Raw genomic sequence first — 18461 nt, forward strand, 5'->3', positions numbered from 1 at the left:
TGAGTCAGCCCAGATCTGCTATAGACCCTCACCTCAGTGATGAATAATGTAATAGGGAAAGGCATATAAACTGCTCCAATGACATGTGAACTTAGTGGAGAGTAGACATATGAATGATCCTGGAGGACACACACTCACACACACATACACACACAAACACACACAGTGGCATCTTTATCGAGCATATGGGCTGCTGGGCTATAGATGGGTGAACAGGTGTATTGTACTTTGACACCTGAAAGTGCAGGTTTCCTTTGTTTGAATGCAGAATATTCAACAAAGGATTTCCAGCTGGACAGTGAGACATAAAGCGTGATGAGGTGTTTTAGCATCAGTGCATCACTTTGTCTTGTATGAGGTATGTTTTAAAAACTTATGAGCATTTATCAGATGTGTGATTAGATACTGAAGTCGACCTAAATGAGGACGAGAAACAACAAAACATTTGTGCTTCAAATATGAAACACCGCTTCGAGGCATCACTGTCTACAATTTTTTTTTTCTTAAGCACATGGTCGGTCTGCTACTGCCCTCTCTCACCCCATATTTCTGAATCCCTGAAGACCCTCCAACCCCTCCCTCTACCCATCCCACCTCCTCAAACGGTGCATGTCTCAGATTATTTGATCCTAATCCTGCCATTACTCTAACCATACAAAGCTGTCTATTTAGCAGAAGTACCCAGGAAAAATGTGTTATCACAGTAACTGGCCTGACTCAACGTCAGAATATATCTACTGGACTTTTCTGATTATCTTATCTCAGCAGTTGACCATCTTTTCATACACATTAAGGGTTAAAACTGCAATAAAATAGTTACAAAACTGAGCCTCGGGTCTGAATGGGTAATCATGCAAGTTAGCTTCCCCACAGTTATTTCTCTTATATTCAACTGATAAAAGAAACCATCGTAAGCCACATTTTTACAGAAAATCAGGCTGTAAAAATAAAACAAATCAATGAAGTTTAAATAAAGAAAAGGAATAAAAGTAATGTTCTGCTTCTTTTCTAGTTTGTTTAGCCTAATCAGGCCATCATTTGCTGAGAAAGGCATAAACAGCCACGGGGTAATGCAGTGAGGTTAGAAATGAATCATGTGTGTAAGAAGAAAAAAAAACACAACAAAATACAACAGACCCAGTGTCCTCTCATATATTCCTCTGGAGCTACAGGAAACACACAGAGCACAGAGATAAAACACACACACACACACACACACACACACACACACACACACACACACACACACACACACACACACACACACACACACACACACACACACACACACACACACACACACACACACACACACACACACACACACACACACACACACACATAACCAAACACACATTTGAACATGCAGAGGCATGATGCTAGTTAAGAGGCTATTTGTGGTATTATATCCACCAGGAGGCCCACAAAATGAATTTATAGTAAATTAATTTAGCTCCAACATCCAATTTCATTTGATCCTCTTTGGAATTATGACACAAAAAACAAAACACAGAAACACACACTTCAGATCATTTGTACCTGCTTAATTATGATATTTTGGTTGGGAGATATTACCTTTTTTACCCCCTCTAAAAGAGAAACACACTGGGTCTAAGTGAGGATTTTGAGATAATTAGTTTTATTATGAATGAATTATAGATGCTATGTTATATGATGGCTGTAGCCTGATGTTTACATACATTTTTTTGGGGGATTTTTCTATCTTGTTGGGTATATTGTAAATGATGTAAATTCAGTGTTTTTAGTGCTTTCTTGACATTCTGTCTTTAACTTGTGGTCCAACTGCATCCAGGACTCCTTTGATATTTAATCATATAACTGATTGAAACAAGTGTTCTGTATTAAGACTAATCAAATCATTTTCTCTCAGCCCTTTATACTGCTGACTTCACTTGCTACCCATTAATGCTTTGAAAAAGGTCTCTGACCAAAAGCTCGCTATTAAAAAGATTTTTGCACAGATTTGAGCGTGTGGATGCTTTTTTCTTTCCCGTCATTAAGACTTCATGATGTGCAAGAAAAAACTAATATAAGGAGCACCATTACAATATTTTAATACATTCAGAGACTGCTAAATTTGGGGAATATGCCATTTTTTTTATATTAGAAAAATATAATGATATAATGGCAAAAAGATAAGACACCATTTTTTGGTTGGCTTTTTGATGATTAATTTGAGGCTGCTATTACAAAATCAGTAAGTTTTATCTGTTTGTTTAAATGTTAATTTGCTATAATAATGATTAGGTACCAAACAGGTTATACCGGAATCATATCCTGCTGGAAAAAGCTTCCCCTGGCAGTGCACACCACCACATCATAAGCGTGCACTGACTCCTACTAGGATCTAAAGTTGATTAAATGTGGGAAAAGTGAAACCCCAAAGATAATGTTGATCAGATCTGGGAAACATGAGGCTATGAAGGGCAAACTGAATGAGCCTCTGCAAGGGAAACTCCAACCAACAGAGAAAGAGAGCTGTCATCATCTCAGCAAACCAGTGAGGGAATCACTCGGTAATAATATGGTGTAAAAGCAGTCCTGTAGATCAAATTTAACAGACTTCTTTGTCTTAAAATTGTACGTCAGGCAGCATTTATTGGAGAATTTCTTTACTATATCTTCCTCACAATGACTTTGTAAAAAGATAGAGATGGCTTGGAAAGAGTCAAGCTGTGTGTTTTTTTCCTGGTAATAAGCGACTCATCACCTTGGCCGGTGTCCAGCCAAAGCGGGACAGTAAGGAGTGGCAGGGAGCCACGGTAGAGAGGAGAGGAGCTGCACTGTGTCTTTAAGCTCCACTGAAATCCATCAGGGGGAGTCGCTGCCTCCAGGATCATTTTGTTTGTGCGCTCACTTACAGAGCAGGGACCTGTTCTGGTTATTACGGTGGATGGGATCTGGTGAGGTGTTTTTTTTTTTCTTCTTCTTTTTTTCTGTTTTTCCTGAAGCACAGGGTGGTCATTCCTGCACCTGAGACGCATGGAGTAGAGGGAACAGCTTAAAAACCGCCCAATCATGAGGTGCCACTGGGTTATTTTTGCATCACATTGTATTCTGCTCCAACTCGGAGGTAAGAAATCTTCCAGAAATTATTGTAATATTATTTAAGTATTGTTACAGTGACTCGTACTGTTTCTGTGTGCCTTGTTTAATTTCGTTAGCTCACATTAGTTCCATAAATGGTGCTTCATTAGACCTAAATGTGCCTTTAACAGTGAGTTCAAAGATCTTATTGTATTATAGCGACTTTATGGTGTCACCTCTGCTATTAGTACAGGATATAGAACATAATGTGTCTTTCCAGATAAATAAAAATGCTTCCACTGCGTTCAAATTGGGTCATTTCGCTCTCAATGAGACTTATCCAGGTGCAAAGAAAAGCAGCATTCATCATTGCGCATGTTAAGTAGCCCCTGGACTTATCTTACTGTTCCTAGGAACTTGATGTATGTTGACGGAAAGTGTCGTTTAACGGCACAGCCCGCCCTACCTGTCAGCTGTAGTCTACAGCTCATATCAACACTCATTTGCCTAACTATCCACCTTGGGGTTGCTTTTCTTGGTAGGCAACAGGTGTGTCTGCAATGTGTGTGCGTGTGTGTGTGTGTGTGTGTGTGTGTGTGTTTGCTGTTAGAGATAGATTAATTATTTAGTCAACCGAAATAAAAGGGAGGGAGTCAGGTTGTGTGTGCCTTTGCACGGCAGCAGAAGAAACAATAAGAGCCCGAAACAGCTACCTGTGTTGGGATAGTAGTTTTGTGTTTAGTCATGGGACAGACTCAGGCTTTGCTTGGTCAAATCACACCCAGTGACATGACTAAAAAAGAAAAAATAGACATGGAATCAGATATAAAACATGCATGATGCAGGGATCTACATGCCCCTTCATCTCGCTTTCTTCTCAGTGCTGCCAACCCTGAAGGCATTACACATCACATGAAAATCCTGCACTTGAAAAGGCGCCTTTCATGTGTGTGTGTGTGTGTGTGTGTGTGTGTGTGTGTGTGTGTGTGTGTGTGTGTGTGTGTGTGTGTGTGTGTGTGTGTGTGGTGGGTTGGGAGGGGTCTTTGCTGATGGGGGTTACACTAAGAAGAAAATGTTAAGTTAATGTTACTTTACTCATCTTAAGAGAATGGGTTTAGGGGCCTTAATGCATAGCAGGTAGACAGCTCATAACTATTGACTGTTCAATTGAGTCATTGTGGTTAGATAGCACTCTGTCTCTAGGGGCTCTGTGCCAACCATAGCATCCTATTTAACCATCACATTAGTTCTCTTCTCTTCTCTTCTCTTCTCTTCTCTTCTCTTCTCTTCTCTTCTCTTCTCTGTTTTATCCAGTTTTAGCTCTTTTCACTGAGCTCTTTCTTGCAATTCTTTGTAGAAATGGTAATCCGTCTACATTAGTGTTGGTGGTAGCAGCAGTTTTTTTGTCCTTCTGGGCTTCTTTTTTTTTAACCAAAACTGAACCCAGCACAGCCTTCAAAAAACAGCATCCATACGCCAACCACACTTTTTTTCCTCTGTTCCAGTATGGTGCAAGCCAGTCATCTCCCCCAGCGGGCCTCACATAGTAGTTCCCAAGAAGGGGAAGCTTGAGCTGCGTTGCCACGAAAAGGCCACAACATCCAGTGCTCCGTTCAGGTTGAGGTGGCAATGGGAGAGGGCTCGCAGACTGGAGGGGGAGGTGGAGGAGAGCGGAGTGGCTTATGTCAAGGTGCCGGCGGTTCAAGCCTACCACATGGGCCGTTACGTGTGCATCAACAACAGCACACAGGAACGCAGCTCCGTCTATGTATATGTGAAAGGTGGGTGTGTGAGGATGAGGGTGAAGCATGTGGGTCCATATACAGACTCTGATAATAATTTTCCAAATCTGATCCCCCTCAGACCCCCAGAATGCCTTCCAGCGCACGATGGTGAACATCATCCTGGTGCGTGCCGGTGAGAATTGCACCATACCCTGTCTCGTGACCGACCCTGAGGTCACCCTCCTGGATTTGGAGAGCTGTGATGGACAACCTTTGCCCTCCGGTATGAGTTACCACAGCAACCTTCAGCAAGGCGTCATCATCAGCAATGCTAGAAAGGAGTTTGAAGGCTGTTACGTATGTGTGGGAAGGCTTGGTGGAGAGAAGGTGACGTCGTGCAAGTACACCATGGATGTACGACTAGGTAAGTAAGAGATATGAGAGATATCCTTGAAGAGCAGGAACCATTAGTAGATTAATCAATTAGCCGATTAACAAAATTAGTTTAATCATTTCTCAATTTTAAAAAACCTCAACATTTTCTGCTCAAATCTAAGGATTTGATACTTTTCTGTGTCATTCATGATAGTAAACTGAATATCTTTGGATTTTGGGCTGTTGTTTGGACAAAACAAGACATTTGACACATCTCCATGTGTAATTATAACAGACATTTTTACTATTTTCTAACATTTTATAGACTAAAAGTTAAATCATTTAATTGAGAAAATGATGAACAGATTTAGCTTTAATAAAAAATAATCATTAGTTAGAGCCCTATTTCCTTGTTTCCAAAGCTATAGTTCATGTTCCTGAATGTAGCAGAGCTTTACAAGATTCCTTATTTGGATGTGAATGAGGTCTAAAGCAACAGCATGAATGCAGATTTAAAGCTATTAAAAAGACAGGCTCCAATCATCTTTATAGGAACTTTTTGTAGTAAGTTATCTGTGTTGAAATACACATTTTCAACAAAACAACAGCCATCCATTTCCAGTAATTACTCACAGCAAAGTGAAGCCAGATCATTTACCTTTTCCTCAAGAAACAATGTACATTTCCCAATGTTTGTTTCCAAGTAGTGAAGTAAAGCAAAGAGTAACAACCTTCACAGCTACTTACCAAAACATTAATGTTAGCTGCTGAACAATGTGTGTGTGGCAGTAAATACCATGATTAATTTAGAAAAACCTTCTGACATCAGAAAATAAATCATTATAGGTGTTGAGAAGTGGGAAACTTGTTGCCATATTGGCCTTTTGATGTTTATTATATTGTAATGTAGCATAATAGAAAGAGGAAACAAAACAGAAATAGCTTTGTAGAGATGACCCTACAAAGCTATTTCTGTGAATGATGTAGTATAGTATAGGGTACAAATGTAGGTTATAGCCTCCTCCAGTCAAAGAAGTGTTTTCCTTGTTCCTTCAGTCGGATGTTTGTGTTTCACTGTTCAGAGTTTGCGTTGTTGTTGTTGCCAATACTCAATGTACACTATTGTGATGTGGAAACTTGGATCCTCTAGTGCTATACTCTGAGAATCAACTTTTCAGTGAAGAAGGAGACATCTTGTGTCCAACAGTAAAACTTTGAAATGGAAAATGGAAAAAGAGCATCGTAGTAAAGAGTGATATTAAATGGATCATAAAAATTGTTTAAGTGGGCATAGGTAGAAAACGGATCATGTTTCTGTTTGTCTGTGCACTGCATCAGCATTCCCAGGATGGTCTGCAGTGGAAAGAGAGCCAAACAGAGACTGGCTGGGTGGAGTTATTGTGTGTCCTTTTGACTGAGCGCTTTTGACTGATGGAGAGAGGGAGTGCGAGAATGGATGTAAGGGAGGGAGGAGCAGAGGGATTAGAGGAGTCCCATACAGAACAAAGCTTTGTAACGGTGCATGAAGGGCGTGTTTGGGGTAAATAGAATTACTGCAGCCTTCGTCAAACCCGGCTATTGACGTGACGTCAGTGAGACGGTTGTTGTTGGAAATTAATAATCCAGTTTATGTCAGAGCAAGAGCATGCGTATGCAAATACTGCATGTATGTGCATAGTCACAAGAGCATAAACATGCATTAATGTGTGTGTTTGTACTGTAAGGAGTTCCCTGCCACTGAGCAAAGACTCACACACCCTTAAGGGTATTTTATAGAAGTAGACAAACAAGTTATATATTTGCTTTGCTTTTCATCTTTTGTATCAAATTGCCAAAATTCTCTTTCAGCAGCATTTTGATTAAATATCCCAGGGCAAAACAGTAGTTCAGATTTAGATTTATGACTTAGACATTTAACAGACAGACACATCCAGAGTGATTTACAGTGTTTATAGGAATACTATACAATACAATACAAATAATCTCAGACTCATAAATAACATCCAACCGATTGTTAGAAGTGCAGAGGTCATGACCTAAGTGACCAAAGTGAGCCTGTGGTCGTCATTAAAGAGGAAATGCCCTGGAAACAAATATGATAAGAGCAAAGTGTAATGGTTTTAATGAAAGTGTGCTGGTTTAAGTTATAATAAAGTTACATTTGCTGTTTTTCTTGATCCAGTTCCAGAGGCGCCTCCAGTCATCACACTGTCCCAGAAAAACACTGTCATCTTGAGGAGAGGAGAGAAGTTTGAGCTCACCTGTAGCTCCCCCAACGTCAACCCAGACTTCAATCTCAAGTGGAACTTCCCTTCAACAGCGGTGAGATTGATGTGCAGATTCACTGCAAGAACAGGTTGCTTCTGCTTTTGGGTGACTTACTTGTCTCGCCTTTCTTTAAAAGTGAAATCAGCCTTACCAACACAAGAAACTGTCAAATGTTTAGACTGAAGGCAATCATTTTGTTTGTAGTATTTCTGGGAATTTGGGAGATTTAATGATATAAAGAGGAATTAACATTCAACAATTAAACACATATTACATATTATGAGTTTGTTAAGACTGTTTCTGATATTTTTAGACTAAATATCTTAAAACTATCCCAAAAAAACTAACAAAAAACAATAATGATTGATTGTTTTTGATTGTCAACCAGAATTTTAAAAAGAAATTTTGGAGATAACATTTGCAGTGGATTTAATTTTACAGTTAAATTCATGAATAATATGTGACATTTTTTTTTCTTGAATTGCCAGAAAATTATATAGAGCTTGGTTGGTGGACAGGAGTTCTGGGGCTTTGGTCTCAGTATTTCAAAAATCCTGGTTACAGTCCTGAAAATGTTTAAATGTTAAATTTGTAGCATGAAATTAATATTAAAACACATCAAAACAAGTGTGAGGAATGTGTAAACTCATAAAACTTAAGCATGAATCTGCGTGACAGTGCGCCTCTCACCTTTGCCCCTGAAGCATCCTGATGAAGCCCATACCTCACACATCTTGCCTGGTTCGCGTGGTTATCTACGGGCCACCTCGCTCTCGATCAGAGCTGTCAACCAATCAGATTCAGGCACCTATCGCTGCTCTGCCCACAATGAGAGAGGAACCAGTGCCACAGCGCTGCAGCTGGATGTCCGCAGTGAGTGCTGAATTTGGTTTATATTAAAACAACACTCAACTAAAACTTGACACCAGTCTTCACCCCCAAAAGTTTATCTTTCATTTGCATACTATGCAAATCCGTAAGTGCATGCCTCGAGGGAAACATGAATCATTATTCAGAATGTGTTATTGTGAAACAGGACGATGTCTGAAATTAAAGCTGCTCAAGAGATGACTTAGTCAAGGTTAGACAGACTACAACAAAAAACAGCAAAAGAGAAAAAAATGTATGAAAGTGGTGCATATTTGCCATGTTTGATCAGATGAGATTGTTTCCATTCATACAAAGTAACAAAAAAAAACCTCAAAGAGAGAATACAAAACTTCCTTAAAAGCTTCCTATAATCCAAGGATTACGTATAGCGTCCACCAGAGTTGCCTTCACATTTCACATGATGTTTGAAATGCTGAAGGAAATCATGTAGGCAGGAAATCTGAAGTCTGGGAGCAGAGTATGACCATGAGGCTGTTGTTTACCTGTATCTACCATCACATGATGTGTTCTGATGCAACATGTAGTTTTATAAGTTTACAGAAACCTTTAAAAAAGTGGCGGTGTCCTTAGGTTTAGTTGGTTGTCTTACGGCTTTTATATATTTATATACTACATTCTACCAGCTACTGTTTCTCATTTCTAGACCACGGATTTTACATCAAAGTTCAACAATCAGTCTGTCACTATTATTTGCATATCATACCTAAGCTGCCTGGAAAAAGATTGATGAAGAAGATGATTTATTTTTTTTAGGATAGACATGAAAAATTGTGAACCTACCCTTTAAATAGACTAATGACATATACTGTATCATTGCATCTGTAAGATAATCTAATATCCAGCTCTTGTTCCTAAATGAACACATCAGATTATAATAATATGTACCAAGATGCACTTTTTCTTTAACCATTTCTGTTGTTCTACAGATCAGGGGTTTATCTCCATGTCAGGAAGCACAAGTCCAGTCCAGGCCGATGTGAGAGAGGGGGAGAGTCTGAGTCTCAGAGTAGAGTTTCATGCCTATCCTGCACCCAGCTCCCTGTTCTGGTCATACAATGGCAAGCAACTCCTCAACACCACAGAGCATGTTATTACTGTCCACCAGCACAAATACAGGTACAATATGTTTACTTCAGTTTTTTTCCACAGTAAGTACGCATGCGTGCACATGCAAACATATGACATGTATGTTTGTTTTATCAGATACGTCAGCGAGCTGAGACTAGTGAGGGTTCTTGGCTCAGAGGGCGGGATCTATCAGTTCTCAGCCAGTCACGATGATGCATCTGTCAATCATTTATTCCATGTATATGTCAACAGTAAGTTGCCCTAACATTTATTTTTATTTTTTTTTAAAGATTTTTTTCGGCATAGACTCCGATTCGAACCGGGGTCGGCTACGTACGTGGTATGCGCTCTAACCACACGACCACCTGCGTGCCCACTCTAACATTTATTACATTTTTTATAATAATAACACAATTTACAATTTAAGTTTTTTTTTTCATTCTAACGTCTGCCCATCGTCTCTTTCTCTACAAGGTAAGCCAGTTATCATCGCTCAGGAAGGGCCAGTTGATGGACAGGTGCGGTGCATCGCTGCTGGTTACCCAGTCCCTAAAATCAGCTGGTACTTATGTGTGCTGCCCCACACAAGGTATGCCTAAAATATATCACACTTCTTTCATAAAAAGGTGTGAATGATACTTTAATTGCTTTATTAAAGTGAGTTTATAATGGAAAAAGACAGAAAGGATTATTATACACAAGTGTATATGAACCTTTGACATCCTTAATGCTTTGTCTTGCTCTTTACTTCATTCTTTATTCATGAATAACTGTAGAAAGAAGAGAGTACAAGAGTCACAGCAGCTCTTGGTGTAATACTTGTTTCTACAAATTGGTCATAATGTAATAAAACTGTTACTATGATAAATGACAGCATCATGTGATTACTTCATTACTACTTTACTGGTTCATTCTCCTTTAAGAGCTGCAACCAGAGATATTTTAGCAAGAAATTTTACCAAAAAACTGTGTTAATGGTGCCCATTTTGTAATTTGATCAATAAAAAAAATCTTAACGTAGTCACTTCTTCGTTTCATGTTGCTGAGATGAAATGCTGTAACTAAACAGCTCTGTGACCTCAGACCATTTTGGACCTCACAATAATCTCAAACATGACTCATCATCTCTTAGCAGAGCATCATCTGTCATCATCTGTTATTCTGATTGCACGAGACACTCACGGGAGCCGAAAAAGTTAATCAATAGGTTTCATGTCCTTCATCTCATAGCCTCATTAGCATTCAACAAGCAAAAAAAAAAAACAGGATTATTGATAGTTTACCAAAGAAAGCTTTTTGGTCTTGACTTTTTTTTTTTATAACTAAATAAGTATCTACTAATATTGCATAATCTTGAGCTATCAGAATTACTCTCCTGTGATAATGGGATAAATACTAGTTATCTTATCTTCCAAATATGTTATTTAAAGAAAATTAATTTTTTCAACATAATTATCCTGTTATCAGAACTTTGTTATCCTGAGATAAGGATAACAAAGTTAAGACCATTAACTTGTGATCTGGAGATAATGGGTAAAATAAAATGACCACAACCACTGCCATTTACAGTTTCTGTAGATTATTCTTAGATTATCTTAATTTCAATAATCAATAGTTTGACACCTATTTTAATGAAGACATTTTAATTGGAAGTGTATAACAGTGCTGAGGCTAGCAACAGAGAATGCCCATGAATACAGAGGAAGAGCTGTAAGTAATAGCAGCAATCAGACGGGGGAAAAAGTTAAAGAGCCACATTAACCAACTTTATGACCCCTGAACAGGTGTTCACACCTGCCCAATGCCACCCAATGGGAGACTCCGGAGGTCACCATGGTGATAGAGTCCGCATTTGGTAGGAGCGAGGTGGAGAGCCGACTGAACGTCAGCAAGGAACACACGCACTACCACACTCTGGAGTGTGTGGCATCCACAGAGGGGGGAGAAGCCTACACCCTGTTCTCCATCAGTGGTACCATACTGTTAATATCTGTAACACACACACACACACACACACACACACACACACACACACACACACACACACACACACACACACACACACACACACACACACACACACACACACACACACACACACACAGACGTTACATTAGTACTCAAACAAACACAGAAACGTATTGACCCCATGTCTGTGGAGGCCAGGTGTGTGGTTACTGGGTGCAGATTGAATAAAATTAGTGCATGCTGACTATGCAGGCTGGGATTATATCCTTAACGCACAAACACCACTGCTGCAGCTGTCTGTCTTAACGCTAGAGGAAGAGGATGTGTTTTTTATGTTTGTGTGTGTGTGTGTGTGTGTGTCTGTGTATAACTACACCTAAGTGCTCCAACATACATTTCTGTGTGTCTTCTCAGAGCGCGTTGTCCCCCATAAACTCTTCACCCCTCTCTTAACCGGCATGGTGGCTACTGGCGTCTTGCTCAGCCTCATTCTGGTGGTGCTGCTCTATAAATATATGCAGGTAAGATAGCAAATACATCATAAATACGACATCATCACTGCAATAAAGAAATAGTTTAATCTGAATGAAAGTAGGGCTGTAAATATCTCATATATCACATAAATCTATGGCCATCAATACGATTCAGACTCATGAATTAGTTTAAAAACTCAGAGACACCAAAGTTAAATTGAGGTGATCTAGCTTCATTGATATGCAATTTTCACTACCAGGAAAATGGGCTTTAGTAGTCTCTGGCAAAGGTCCCACTCTCATCTACTAATGAGTCATGCCTCCATCTTGTTTACCGTTAAAGTTCGAAGCTGATTGGACTAGTTTTTGTGTTGCATTTGGTAATGATATTCTGCAGATAAGAGTGATCCTTTTAATGAATACGAATATGTCCTAATGAACTTGAAATGAATCAATCACCCATTCAGAGTGCAGACGTGGCAGTTAAAGGATTTTTACTTTACCCACGTGGCGCACTGCTTTTACTGCACTCAGATGAGTCAGACTCCTTGAGAACTAGTTTATGAATTCGCGGTGGGATCATCAGGAGAAGGTCTAGACATAGTCTGACATCTCAAAGTGTATAGAGCGCTCTAAAACTGAAAGGAAGGGTGATGAGACAAGGCCAAACATATAAATCTACACAATCATGTCATCACACATAAACAATATCAGGAAGTTGATTTAAAGTCACTTTCTCTGTATCCTTCGTCCTCTCTGCTCTCCAAACTTCAACAGAAACCTAAGTTCCAAATCCAGTGGAAGGTCATCGAGAGTATCCATGGCAACAACTACAGTTATATTGACCCCACGCAGCTCCCGTATGACTCAAAATGGGAGTTTCCTCGACAGAAACTACGCTTCGGTAGGACAAGTTTTTGTAGCTGTTTTACATTTACAAGAAACCATTTGTGCAGATGTGCTTGTGTGTCTATCATCATGTAAGTTCACACAAACAAGCATGATTATGTGACATTGCGTAGTTTGGGTGTTTGGCCAAAAGTTAAAACCTCCAGTGCACATACAGTACACTGAGAATAGACTTTGCACATTCATAGAAGTTTTATTTGTGGTTATATTGGAGTATTATTCAAAGTTGAGTATTTTTACATGTCTTAAAACATTTCTGGAGTGGATCTTAAAGTTTTTGTATGTGTGTGTGTTCATGCAGGTAAAACTCTGGGCTCTGGGGCTTTTGGAAAGGTAGTGAGGGCCACAGCTTATGGACTCTGCTCTGCTGACACTGTGTCAACCGTCGCCGTGAAGATGCTCAAACGTAAGCGTGACTTTCGGTTGGTTTGTTTTTCTCTCTCGCTGTCTTTGACTGCATTGTAGCCACATATGAGACACCGCAAGAGTGTATAAATGTTCCGATGATGTCATCACAGCCAATGCTCACTCCACGGAGAAGGAGGCGCTGATGTCAGAGCTGAAGGTTCTCAGTTACCTCGGAAACCACGTGAATATTGTGAACTTGCTGGGAGCGTGCACTGTCGGAGGTGAGAGGAGGATGTTGAGATTTTGGGTTGATTTGTTTGTGGATTTACCCCAGAATCATCTTGCATTTGCACTTTTAGTTTACCTTCTTAGATTTGTACTTATTTATTAATTGATTGTCACGGTGATAGATATTGCCTGGAGAGGTGGTGTAAAAAGAGATGTGCTGACTTTCTGCTCTGCCCCGCAATTATTGGCCTTTTATTAAAAATCTGATATTGGACAGTCAGTTCTACTTAGTTCCAATATGAAGACGTGATGCAGTTTGACTCGTTACAAATCTACTGCGCAGACAGTCAATATTATCTACCTGTCCAGCCCTCGGAATTGATCATAATGCAGCACTTAAATTGGATTTCACACAAGCATGCATGAATATGTTACTAGGAAAGAAACACTTAAGATTCTGTTGTAGGTCGGCATGACAAACCCTCATTTAAAGACATTGAATATTTGTGCAATATGTTTTAACACAACATATTGATATCGCCTGTAAACACTTATTATTAAAACCTGTCAGAAAGCATTTCACACGTCCATTTGTGCAGTCAAATATATCCAATTCCTGTCAACCTGACTAAAGAAGCAACAGACAAAATACAGCAAAATACCACAAACACCATCTTCTTATTAGAGCTTTGGTTGTCTGTTTCTTTTGTATTGCTGTTAAAAAAAAATCTACTGTGACTGTGGTTTCTTTTTAAATCTCTGCATCCTGCCAGGTCCAATTTTGGTAATCACAGAATACTGTTGCTATGGCGACCTCCTCAACTTCCTGCGCAGAAAAAGAGAGTCCTTCTTAAACTCCCAAGTCGATGATGGTTACTATCGCAACGTCTTTAAGCAGAGCGAGCCTGCAAGGTGTGTATTTGTGTTTTATTTGACTGGAAAATGGTTACCATGTCAGAATGAAATACTTACTGTGTGTGTGTTGTGCAGCAATGAAGTGACTGGCACTGGATATATGCCCATGCGTCCTTCCGAGAAAGAAAGGTCTTCCCAGTCAGGTAGAAAACCTCTTCCCTTTAAAGCATTTCAAAATTACACAACACACTGAGTATCCTTGTAAAGTCTATACAAATAAAGACAAGTAAAGACACCCATATAACACTTAAGCTGACAATGTAACTCTTGTCTAGACGATATCGATGAGCTGTCTCTGGACGCTGAAGATCTCCTCAGCTTTTCCTATCAGGTGGCCAAAGGAATGGAGTACATCACTTCCAAGAATGTAAGTCCTTTACTTTTGATCATCTGCTTATTTATAGAGTATTTACAGAGTGCAATTTTAAATGCTGCTGCTAGTTTATAAATCACGTCATGGCTGTGAGCCAAAATACTTTAAGTATTGCCGTCAGTTAGTCCATAAAGACGTCGGGATTTAGCTCCCATAGTGCACACAGATGGAAGCTAATTTCCTTATGGTTTTAAAGAACCTCCCTTGCTATTTTATGCCTTTGATTGATTGTTCTCACATTGCACTTTTGTTTACTATAAACAAATGTGGGCTTTTTTTCTATGTATGTCTAGACTTTAATTGCATTGAGACTGTACTAAAACCTGTCTCACTATAATTCAATTATTGACTTTATTTTGGACTAATTTATTTTCTTTCAGTGTGTTTCAATGCTTTTTGTCTTGTTTGAAGTACTGCCAAGTGGCCCCTTGTTTTTGTATGATTTGTAACAAGTTTAACTTCCATCGCCTCATTTACATGTGTGTGCTGTGTGTCAATCATTCACTGCTGAAACCAGTTAGAAAGTCAATACTCATTTCCATATTTGTGTTTGCCTGTGTGTGTGTGTGTGTGTGTGTGTGTGTGTGTGTGTGTGTGTGTGTGTGTGTGTGTGTGTGTGTGTGTGTGTGTGTGTGTGTGTGTGTGTGTGTGTGTGTGTGTGTGTGTGTGTGTGTGCATGTGTAGTGTATCCACAGGGATCTTGCAGCCAGAAACATTCTGCTGACTCACGGCAGGGTGGCGAAGATCTGTGACTTTGGGTTAGCACGAGACATCACTACTGACGCCAGCTATGTGCTCCGGGGCAATGTGAGTCACTCTTCCTCTGTGTCTCTCCATCATTTTTTCATGTTTCCCTTCCTCCCCTTCTTCTCTCTTTTTTTCTCTCTCTGCAAAATCAAGAAAATAAACCTGCCTGAAAATGAGCAATAGCTATAAATTCTCTTTGCAGCACATCAGCTGAATACTCTGCCCTAGAACTATGTTAAATTGCATCATCCCTATCAAATAAAATAACAATTCAATAAAATTAAACTGCAACTAACAATTATGTGTTAATTATTGATGAATCACTAATCGTTTAAAATATCAGAAAGCAGTGCCCAAAATGATGTTATTCAACTGCTTATTTTGTCCAGTCAGCACTCCAAAAAGCTAAAGACCAATTTTGTTGATCCATTAATGGATACATCAGCTGTTTTAGTTGCATAATATATTAATTAACAGAGAAGCAGCTGCACTTTGCTGCTATTCTCAGTCATAGAGAAGCCTTACTCTCTAATGCTCTACATGTACATTTTTAACCCTTTAAAGAGGAGATTTGTATTTTCTTATGAGAGAAAGTATGTGTATACTGTACTCTTGTAATGATGGCTCTCACTGCTGCAGGCTCGTCTGCCTGTCAAATGGATGTCACCCGAGAGTATTTTCGACTGTGTCTACACCTTTGAGAGTGACGTTTGGTCCTACGGTATCCTGCTCTGGGAAATCTTCTCTCTGGGTAATATTTCCAGTTAGAGCTGTGCTGTTGCGTCTGTTTCATAACGTCGGCGCCATTATTACCCTCCATTTGAGCTGACTGGGGCCTTATTAGAGGCTCTGATGACGCTCCCAAGCAGCAGCATCACTTAGTGCAGTGAATTATAGAAAATCTTATTGATTGTGATGCATAATGTAGCTGCAGAACCCAGCGTCATTAGAAAATCTGATTTTGTACTCAAAAAAGGCTACTTTAGAAAATTGTTTTGTACATACTGTATTTTCATGTTGCAGGTAACAGCCCGTACCCTGGGATGCAGGTGGGCTCAGCGTTTTATAGGATGATCCAAGAGGGTCACAGGATGAACAGGCCAGAGTATGCTCCCACTGAGATGTAAGTGTGTGTCCAGTTTCTCTTCTGTTATGATGATTTATATGCCTCTTTTTCATATTTTTGGCTGCTTATAATGATTAACAGATGGATGTGTTTTCTCTCATTAGTGCATAACTGTCACACAACAGACATTAGAAAAACAAAGACGCAATAAAATGTAAAGACACAAAAACAACCAGTGCTATTAATACTGACGTGTAATCAGAGGTTATGAAGTGGATGTGTTTTAGATGCAGAGTCACCAGCGCGATACTTCACCCACTTCTTTATTTGATTTTACACCTGCTACGTCTGTGTATGAATGAAAACTACTTTCATTCGACTCGAGGTTGTCACATTCCTCCATGTTGAAACTAATCTCACTCTCACCTCTGCAGGTATGAAATAATGCTGTCTTGTTGGAACCACGACCCTTTGAAAAGACCTTCTTTCAGGAAACTGGTGGAGAGGACTGAACTGCTGCTGTCAGAAAAAACCAAGAATGTAAGTTTTAAGCATTTTGGCCTTATTAGATAATGAGTGTATTGATACAGGGACAAAGGGAGAGAATAAGCAATAAAAGGTCTCCTGGAGTCAAACCATGGATATGAGGTTACATGATGGGCGCATCTTAGGCTGCTACTATGCCCCACATCTCATAATGTGGTCAATTTTTGTCATCGCTACCTAATTAAAGGGGCACCCCATTGATTATGCACATGTAGTTCATTTTAAGAGTCATGGGTAGTACTTCACAGCCTGAGAAAACAGCTGTATAATCTACTCCTGTGTCTCTGGAGGCGTTTTGTCAAGTTAGGGTAATGCAGGTTTTGGTTTTAGAATAACATTGTATTTGACAGAAAGCCTGCTTTACAAAACTTGGATCACTGAGTAATGAAAGAGAGGCAGGGAGACTCTAACAAAAGGTTTCTGTCAGAATGTATTATGGGAAATGTAAGATCTAGTGTTTTTGGAGCTTGAACCATACTATAGATTCAAACTCAGGATATCTTGGCTTCTCCTCTATCAATTATTGCCTATAGTCTTTAATCTGTCTCCTGCAAGTATCCCAACTTGAAAGTGACAATACTAAATCACTGGAGAATCCCTTTAATAGACATCCTATGCATAACTACAGTCATGTGTAAAATATGTAAACTCCCTTCTTGTGACATTTTGGAAATATTATTTGTTAATTTCTTCAATTGAACTAATAAAATCAGGTTCACGGCCTTATTTGGTCAAAAAAAAGTATGCCAGGGTGCTCATCTCTCTCCTTTAATCTCCTGCCAACTTCCTACTGTCACTATCTAACAGGGGAGAAGAAAGATAGCAAAAAAATGTGTGTGTCCTACTGAATTTAGGCATCTATTGTGGATATGACATTGTGTATTTAGCATGTCACACTCTGCACTATCAGGCTGAGAATTTAACAAAACGTTTGTTATTCCTCAGGTGTACTTAACACTGAGCAACCCTCCAGAGCAACAGAGGGCGCCATCACGGAGGCTGAGCTCAGTCTGCAGCACTACAGCCCCCACCCAGCCTTTACTGCAAAGCACTGCTGACGTCTTCCAGGACTATGTTTGATACACACACACACAAACACTGCTATGAAACATAACCCCCCGAACCCAATCATTCTCTCCCTTTACCGCACAAAATAAAAGAGAAAAATGTACGCTGCAAACTGCTCATAACACATTCAATCAAACTAATTCTCAACCACTGGCCTTTCTACATCACACACACACACACACACACACACACACACACACACACACAATGTATATACAACCCTGCACTGGGCTCTCACTATTGGCATCTATCTAATCTCCCCACTTGATCTCTGCGGTAGGTATTTAAGGTGCACTAACCAGCCCATCAGATACAACATCGACCATGAGCAGTGGGGTGGGGGGTGGGGAGGTTTGGCTTGCAGTCAGCCTTAAAGATTACATTTTAAGATGCTTTGGAGAAAACAGACAGGAGTAAACACTTGACCTTGGGAGATGATATTGGAC

The 18461-nt window shown here is 39.7% G+C and overlaps 1 protein-coding gene across 1 annotated transcript; it reads left to right on the top strand.

Annotated features, from left to right (window-relative positions):
• The first annotated feature begins 3039 nt into the window (after nt 1–3039).
• kitb (KIT proto-oncogene, receptor tyrosine kinase b) lies at nt 3040–18136 on the top strand. The gene is made up of 21 exons (XM_062429704.1): nt 3040–3094; nt 4554–4829; nt 4912–5196; nt 7330–7469; nt 8120–8288; nt 9233–9422; nt 9510–9625; nt 9849–9963; nt 11159–11346; nt 11757–11863; nt 12593–12719; nt 13026–13130; nt 13243–13353; nt 14074–14212; nt 14291–14358; nt 14491–14582; nt 15273–15395; nt 15975–16086; nt 16359–16458; nt 16836–16941; nt 17893–18136. The coding sequence occupies exons 1-21, from the start codon at nt 3040–3042 to the stop codon at nt 18025–18027; spliced, it is 2859 nt and encodes a 952-aa protein (XP_062285688.1). The 3' UTR covers nt 18028–18136.
• The last annotated feature ends 325 nt before the right edge of the window (nt 18137–18461 follow it).

Source organism: Scomber scombrus, chromosome 2 (assembly GCF_963691925.1).
Source record: "Scomber scombrus chromosome 2, fScoSco1.1, whole genome shotgun sequence".
NCBI lineage: Eukaryota > Metazoa > Chordata > Actinopteri > Scombriformes > Scombridae > Scomber > Scomber scombrus.